Consider the following 8,539-nt stretch of genomic DNA (forward strand, 5'->3'; position numbering starts at 1 on the left):
GTTTTATTTATTACTATCAGATAAATATTCCAGTATTTTATTTGTGGTATCGTATCTGGTATCATAATATTTTGGCAGGTATTATCAAAGTCATAATGTTGGTATCGTGACAACCCTACTTAGAAACGAGTTATTATAAAATTGCATCATTGTTGTTAGGACTGTAAATTCACACCAAATTTAGATCTTGGATTAATAAAGAATGCTGTGCAATAACAAATCTGCCTGCTGCGTCTTGTATAGTGTTGAGGACTCGTATTAGAACAGATGGGTGGATAAATATTCCTACTCCTCTTGCTTGGGAGGTCAATGAGGCAACTATGACCTGATCAGGCACCTTTTTTCCGTGTATTCATTGGGGAGCAGATGGGTTTCTCGGATAAAAGCTGTCTTTTTAGCTGCTTCAGTCTCGACATTACTTTAATTTAAATATCTCCCGGAGACCCCTAAGATTCCATGAAACAACATTTATTTTGGTGTCACCAACCATGATAAAGTCAGCAAATTAAGCTTAGTTGCACCCAATTCTTTAATCATGCCATGTTATAGAGTTAATAATGTGCCTTCAAAATAATCCAAAAAAACAATAACAAGGGCCTCTCCCAATTGAGGCCCCCTAAGTAGGCTTAGCCTACACCCTGTGCGGGTGAACACACACATCTCCCCTATCCCCCATCGTCTGGGTCCCAGTTAGACTTTCAACATTGCATGAAGTGTATCCTATCTTGCTTTAGGTAGAAAGGTACCAATATATTCATTTTGCCGGAGCCTCGCTCCACACGTCTCCTCAGTTGCGTGTCATAACCGGAAAGCTCTCCATAAGTGATTGTAGACCATTATTGAAACGTTAGTACGCAGAGAGACCTGTGCAGGCCAACGCGCCAATGGTTACTGAACCCAAGGACCCAGAAATAGTGACTTCATTCAATGGATTTAATTTCATAACCTGTTTAGGACATGTAAGTTAAAGTAGACAGATACAATAAGCAAATGGTTCAGTATGTACTTTTAATGTCTTTGAGATAAACATCTAACTAGCTTAGTGGACTATATTGTTTGTCCACAGACCTCCAGCAGCTGTTTGTGCTTAAAGAACATTGGGAGGATTCAGAGCCCCCTGTACAGTAATAGCCTGGTCACAGCATGAAATAATGAACTAGCTAAGTGGATGGTAATAGTTAATATTTTAGTTAATCAAGTATATTGTTTGCATTTTATTATTATCAACAGACCTCCATCAGTGGTTTGTGCTTAAAGAAGAACAGCAGGAAGATCCGGAGCCCCCCCACATTAAAGAGGAGAAGCTTCAAGGGCTGGAGAAGGCTGACATGACTGTGTCATTCACTCCTGTGAAGAGTGAAGATGTTAAAGTGGAAGCTCATTCCTCGCAACCCAATCACAGAAAAACTGAACAGATGGAGACAGGAGGTGATGGAGAGGACTGTGGAGGACCAGAACCAGACCGCAACTCTGGTCCAGCCAGTCCTCCAGATACTGATAAGAAAACTGGAGACTCTTCTGAGACTGAGGACAGTGGTTATTGGAATGAGACCAGAGAACCTCTGTCTGGTGAAGAGTTTGTCAGTGATTCTAGATGTAGAACAAGTGAGAAACCTTTGATCTGTTCTGAATGTAAGAAAACATTTGGTTGCATTCAGAAGCTGAGGAAACACATGATGACCCACACATCAGAGAAACCTTTCAGCTGCTCACAGTGTGGTAAATGTTTCACTGATAGTGGAGCGCTGAAGAAACACATTTGTTGTCATACAGCGAAGAAATCTTTCAGCTGCTCAGATTGTGGTAGAGGTTTCACTACAAATGGAGATCTAAAGACACACATGCGACGTCACACAGGAGAGAAACCTTTCAGCTGCTCACAGTGTGGTAAATGTTTCACCACAAGGGGAAGTCTAAATTTACACGTGAGATGTCACACAGGGGAGAAACCTTTCAGCTGCTCACAGTGTGGTAAATGTTTCACCCAAAGGGGAAGTCTAAAAATACACGAGAGATGTCACACAGGGGAGAAACCTTTCAGCTGCTCAGATTGTGGTAAATCTTTCACTTGTTGTGGAAACCTGAAGTTACACATGTATTGTCATTTAGGGGAGAAACCTTTCAGATGCTCAGATTGTGGTAAATGTTTCACTAAAAGTGATCATCTAAAGAGTCACATGAGAATGCACACAGGGGAGAAACCTTTCAGCTGCTCACAGTGTGGTAAATGTTTCACCCAAAGGGGACATCTAAATATACACGAGAGGTTGCACACCGGGGAGAAACCTTTCAGCTGCTCAGATTGTGGTAAATGTTTCACCCACAGGGGAAGTCTAAATGTACACATGAGATGTCACACAGGGGAGAAACCTTTCAGCTGCTCACAGTGTGGTAAATGTTTCACCACAAGGGGAAGTCTAAATTTACACGTGAGATGTCACACAGGGGAGAAACCTTTCAGCTGCTCACAGTGTGGTAAATGTTTCACCCAAAGGGGAAGTCTAAAAATACACGAGAGATGTCACACAGGGGAGAAACCTTTCAGCTGCTCAGATTGTGGTAAATGTTTCACTGATATTAGAGCGCTGAAGAAACACTTGTGTTGTCATTCAGGGGAGAAACCTTTCAGCTGCTCAGTGTGGTAAATGTTTCACTAGAAATAAGAGATGTGAAGAGACACATGAGATGTCATACGCTGTGTAAATCTAAAAGTCCACATGAATCCCCTTTAACGTCTTTCCCTAATTTACATAACCGTTTCCCACGTGAGTTTTGAATATCCGTCGCAAAGCAATAATGACACATATTTGAAGCTACTCTTCATGTTCACAATTACAACCAACTATCTAAGAATTCCTCAAAGGGATTTATTGGGACGACACTCTTGTTTAGTTTTTTTTCTATGCTCCCGAGGGTTTTGTGTCACAGGATGTCACGTGTGATAAAAAAAAATGAAAATAATTTAAATATCTTCTGACAGATGGTCAGAAGTTCATATTCCAAGAACAAAATGTTCTTGTCAGTCACACACAAACTATAAACTGTGCTAAGCTATTAATTCATTGGAAAGGTGTAATCTAAGGCAGTGATTCTAAACCATCGGTCCGCGAGCGCCACCTAGATGGTTTTTACCCGTTGGCTGCAGTTGAAATATTTCTACTCTGGGCAAAGAATTATTATAACCGTCTTTACGGAGACAAGTAACAGAGATAAGCCACGCCCCTTCCAGGCGCACATAAAGTGGGACATGAATGAAACAAAATAACTAGTTGGGTGAGTAAACAGTGGCGAAAATCCCCTTGGCATTTTAAGTGTGAACGTAGAATAACGCTCTCCACCAAAGCATTGAAGCCATCAAAATTTAAGCGGATGGCGTCATCTCACTGACTTGCAACTCTAAATCTTACTTAAAAGCCAGCTGTCTTTTTCTTTTCCATGAAGTGTTAGTGTTTTTTTTGCAGGTTTACATAGAGATAATAAATAAATGTTCTTGTGATGATCACTGAATCAGGTTTTTCCTTTTTTTATTTTATTTAGTCATTAAATGAAAATCCAACCTATAATTATATCAATTAGTTAATATAAAATAGTGTTGATATTTTAACGGGCGCCTTGGCATATTTGTTCATTTGGGCCCTGAGGTCAAAAAGGTTAAGAACCCCTTATCTAAGGCATGTTTCCCACTGTTAACATTGTAACATTACTCAACCTTATATTGTCCTGTCCAATGTTGAAATACAAGTTTGACTGATTTTTATGTTCCAATTGTTACTGCAAGCTGTCATATTATCAATGTATTAATGCTAGGGCCGGGACTCGATTAAAAATATTAGTCTAATTAATTAGAGGCTTTGTAATTAATTAATAGAAATTATTCGCATTTTAATTGCATAAATATTTGACCTGAGAACAATGAGAAGTAATTTTTTTCACATGGATTTTTATTTTTGTTCAACCAATTCCAGCAGACAAGTGTAGAAATAGCATATTTAGAAATATAGTACTTTCAGAAATTCAGGTAGCTTATAGGTAAGTAGACCTTCTGTAAACTATGTTTTTTTAAGTAGACCAATACTTTCAAGTACATTCAGAACATTGGTTATTTTTTCAGACGTGGACTTAGTTACCCTGGTCCTTAAAACAGTCATCTGGTGCAGTGTGGGTTGGGTGTGGGTCCTTGTACTCGGGTCGGGCTAACGTCCACTCTAGCTGCTAATTGTTTTGCGTTGAGGTGATACTTGAGGCTCGATGCGAATTCCTTGTTGCACAGCTTGCACACAATCATGCTCTTATCGACGCTTCCATCCGTGTGTTTATTATAATAAAATGTCCCATTCACGGGGCCACCCGACACGGTCTCGTCAGCTTCTTCGTTCATGTTCACTGTGGCTGAAGTCATGAACACTAGTTGGTGCTCCAGTATAATTGGTCCTCCGAAACTCATCCAGTGAGAAACGTTCCGCGGTGCAAAAAATAAGTGTAAAATGCGTAAAAAATGTTTAATGTGTTATTTTTTGTGTAATTAATTAATCTTGATTCACATTGTAATAATTAATCGTAATTAACGTGCTAAAGTCCCGGCCCTAATTAATGCATACATTTCCGTGAACTAAATTCTGTTTTGCATTTTTAATGTGCAGAAAAATACCAGAAGGCTCTTTAATGTTTTTCATGCATTGAGTTCTTACTCTTGTTTATATTGTTTTAACGTTTTTTTAGGAAACTTTTTTTAGTCTTTAGTTTTCCTAGTCAATCCTCATATTGAGCTGCTTACATGTTTATATATCGAACTAATACATCTTTGTGTGTTGAGAAACAAAAAGTAGAAAACATTGCTGAGCAAACACAGGTGCAAAAAAGTTATGAAGGCAATGAATGGATTTTATTTTGACTTTTGCAGAATTGAATAAATGTTTGAAAAAGAAAAATGAGAGTTGTCTTTTGCCATTTCTAACCCACACATGTTACATATGGAGAAGACTAAAGGAGGTAATTACAGACCGCAGAAATGTTTTAACGAAAATATTTGTATTTATTTCGTGAGTTACCCCACTGTGCAGCAGAACCCACAACGAAGGTAGATACATTTTAAATGATACTTTACTAATTTACAGGGACACTTAATTCTCGTGTTGTAAAGTGAATGTTACAGATGGTCTTGGGGAATTAATGTACATATACTGTGTGTATATATAAGGACGGGTGGCCTATCTGTGTGGAGTGCATGTCAGTCTTAGCCATACATCCCTCCCCCACTGCGCTGCTACAAATGACCGAGGTATGGGCACATAGCAGCAGCCTGTAATGGGAAACAGAGGTGTCCCAAATGTGGAGAGGATCATAGAGCTGAGGATTGTCAGGATAATGTGCAGCATAAATGTTGTAATTGTGGGTATAATACTGTAACATATAGTGGATGTAAAGTCGGGTAGAGGGCTGTGCAAATCCAGAAGGTAAAAGAGGAAACTATTCAAGCTATTCAAAGGTGATGAAAAGGGTGCAAGGACTTTGAAAATTATTGAAACAATGACAGGTAATTATAATAATTATAATATTTAAAATAATGATGATGATGATGATAGCAGCAGCAGAGCCACAGCAGGAGGCAGGATCAGGGTCCAGATTAAACCATGATCCATGGAAAAATGTGAGGCAATCTGTGCAAGAAGCTTAATTGTTGATGTGCATTAAAGAGTGAACTAGCAAAGTGGACAGTAATAATTCATATTTTAGTTAATACACTATGTTGTTTATTTTTTTACTATCCACAAACCTCCAGCAGCCGTTTGTGCTTAAAGAACATTGGGAGGATTCAGAGCCCCCCCACATTAAAGAGGTACAGAAGGAACCAGAGCCCTATTCACTTATAGTTGGCATTTGAAGAGACTCATGAGATGTCACGCAGTAGAAACCTATTAGATCAGGGGTATCAAATTAATTTCAGGTTTGGGCCAGATACCGCCGACTTTGATCGAACATGGGCCAGAGCATTAAAATCATAGGGTGGGGAAGCCTGTCTGTCAGACGCGACTGTGCATGCGTATGGACCTTTTCTTTTAGTCTCACAATGGCAGTCATCTGGTGGGCTGTCCACACTAAAATCTTGGGGAGGGATGGCGCAGACGATCCGACTGGCGGACGGTACGGCTGGGAAGACACGGCCAGCCTGTCACCCGTTTGAAGCGACCGCACATACGTATGAACCTTTGTTATTCTAACAATGGCAAAGTCAACCAGCGGGACGTAGAAACTGCTGCAGGCGGCCGCTAGTGTGACACATGTGTTTTAGATGCTCAAAGTGTGGTAAATACTTCACTAGAAGTGGATATCCGATGAAGCACTGCTGTCAAAATCTAAATGAAAACCCCTTTAGCCCTTTTACCCAGTCAACCCTCTCCTGGTTACATCACCGTTGTACCACCTGAAGTACTATAACAACAGACATTTATTGACAGCTACTGTTTGTGTTTCCTGTGCCGATGTTACATTTTTATGATTTAGGTTGGATGTTTTCCTAGTCACTCTGCACATTGAGCTGTGGAAATATTTGTATATCAAATAATCTTTGTGGATTAAGAAACAAGAATTAAATCACACTGTCATTTTAAATTGCTGGGCGAGAAGCTAGAAAAGATGGTAATGAATGAATTTTATTTTGTATTTTTTAGAAGTGAATAAATGTTGAAAAACAAATCAAATGAAAATGATCTTTTTCCATTTCCAACCCACATATTACAAACAGCGGGTGAAATAAGTATTGAACACGTCACCATTTTAGTAAATATATTTATAAAGAACTTATAAAGAACTTCAGAAATAAAGTATACACATACATACATATAATTTATATGCACAGGAAAGAAAGGAAAAAGGGAAAAGAAAAAGCAAGAGGGTGTCTGGATGACTCAGAGACTGCCACAAAGCAGGGAGACAAACAAGCAAGCTGCAAAGACGGACAAGTTTATTGTCATCAAAACAAACATTAAAGGATAGTGAGCCCAGAACCACGATGTTCTGCCCAAGCTACCAGGTCTTCCTCTCCCTCAACCCCGGGTTTCTGAATGGAGAGATCTTTATGGCCATCCATATCTCCCACTTGTCACAACATTATTCATCTTCGGTTCTGTTTTCAGCTAAGAAAACTTCTAGAAAACTGTTACAAAGCATCATTTCATGCGTCCATCCAGGCAAATTAGTGGATCCAAATGTGATTAACAAACATATATTGTAATGCCTTTGTAATCATCCAAAATATTGTTAAATGTATGGGTATTTTTACAAGTAGGCCACAGACTTAATGAAACGTTCGATGCATTGTATTGTGAGCCATACAGCAACGGTTCCCTTATGTCAGTGGTCCCCAAACTAAGGCACACGGGCCGGATACGGCCCGCCTCCACATTTGGCCCGGCCCCCTGAACAATACCAGAGGGGCATTATGATTTTTTTTTCAGTCTGGCCACGCAAATCCTAGACTAGCCCCTGTGAAGTAAAACGGAATAATGGAGAAAAGGTTGATTTAGAATGCAGGGTATTTAACCTGCAGTGGTCAAACGATTATTTGTTTGTTCAATGCTCTCATCTGTCAAGAGGCGGTGGCGGTTATTATTTATTTCAATTTTTTCTGTAAAGGCCCCAGAGAAGAATATTTAGTTATTATTTATTTCATTAAGTGATATTATTTATTTCATTAAGTGATATTATTTATTTAATTAAGTCATATTATTTATTTTCATCAAGTGATATTCTTTTTTTTCTGTGAAGATCCCGGATTGTTATTATTTGGTTATATGTGGCTTTCTGGAAAACAATAAATGTTTACATTTAGGCACCCACTGATAGCGTCACACTTTTTCTGACCCCGACCCCCTCCAGAGAAGGGAAAGGTTATCTGGCCCTCACAGGAACAAGTTTGGGGGAGAGCCAGGTGTGTCGGTTGGGAAAAGTTTGGTTGTGTCACGGTTTGGTCTCTTTCCCTGTCTTAGTTTGAAGTTTCATGTTCCTTGTGGTCCTGGGTTAACTTCACTTCCTGCCTTGTCCCGTGATTGCCTGAGTGTTTCCACCTGTGTCCAATCACCTGCACCTCCCTCGTGTATTTAAGCCCCGTGTGCCTGTTGTCCCCTGTGGCGTCATTACATGTCAACGTTCAAGTAAGTCAAGTCAAGTCAAGTCTGTTTCATGTTTCCAAGTCCAGGTCCCTGTTTTTGTCTGTTTTGTTTTCTCCTCCTTCCTCCCCTTTTTTTGGTTGGAGCGATTTTGATTTTGTGAGTTTTGACAATTAAAGTCTTTTTATTTTTCAACTCCGCGTCTGGGTCCTCCCTCCTTGCCCTGGACCTCGTCTCCCTCGTGACAGAATGACGCCACCAACTAAGGACCCAGCGGAGTGGGGTCCCCAGAACCCATTCTGGGGAACCCGCCTGGCCCTTGGTGGGCCCCGCAGCGTGCAGCAGGCTGCCCGGCGCAACGCCAACCCCAGCTCGCCAGCAGGCTCCGGGCGGCGCCCCGGTCACCGCCCTCGCCTCTCTCCAGACCCAGGTTG

The 8,539-nt window shown here is 40.4% G+C and overlaps 1 protein-coding gene across 1 annotated transcript; it reads left to right on the forward strand.

Moving 5' to 3' along the window:
* The first annotated feature begins 1,321 nt into the window (after positions 1-1,321).
* Positions 1,322-5,064, forward strand: LOC119213872 (oocyte zinc finger protein XlCOF6.1-like). Its single transcript, XM_062565912.1, has one exon. It carries the CDS (start codon positions 1,329-1,331, stop codon positions 2,643-2,645), a length of 1,317 nt encoding a protein of 438 aa, XP_062421896.1. The 5' UTR covers positions 1,322-1,328; the 3' UTR covers positions 2,646-5,064.
* The last annotated feature ends 3,475 nt before the right edge of the window (positions 5,065-8,539 follow it).

The sequence above is a fragment of the Pungitius pungitius genome, chromosome 12, assembly GCF_949316345.1.
Source record: "Pungitius pungitius chromosome 12, fPunPun2.1, whole genome shotgun sequence".
Classification (NCBI taxonomy): Eukaryota; Metazoa; Chordata; class Actinopteri; order Perciformes; family Gasterosteidae; genus Pungitius; species Pungitius pungitius.

Bases quoted from the DNA above. Each gene is read 5' to 3' on its own strand.
- LOC119213872 (XM_062565912.1), top strand. From the start codon at position 1,329: ATGACTGTGTCATTCACTCCTGTGAAGAGTGAAGATGTTAAAGTGGAA.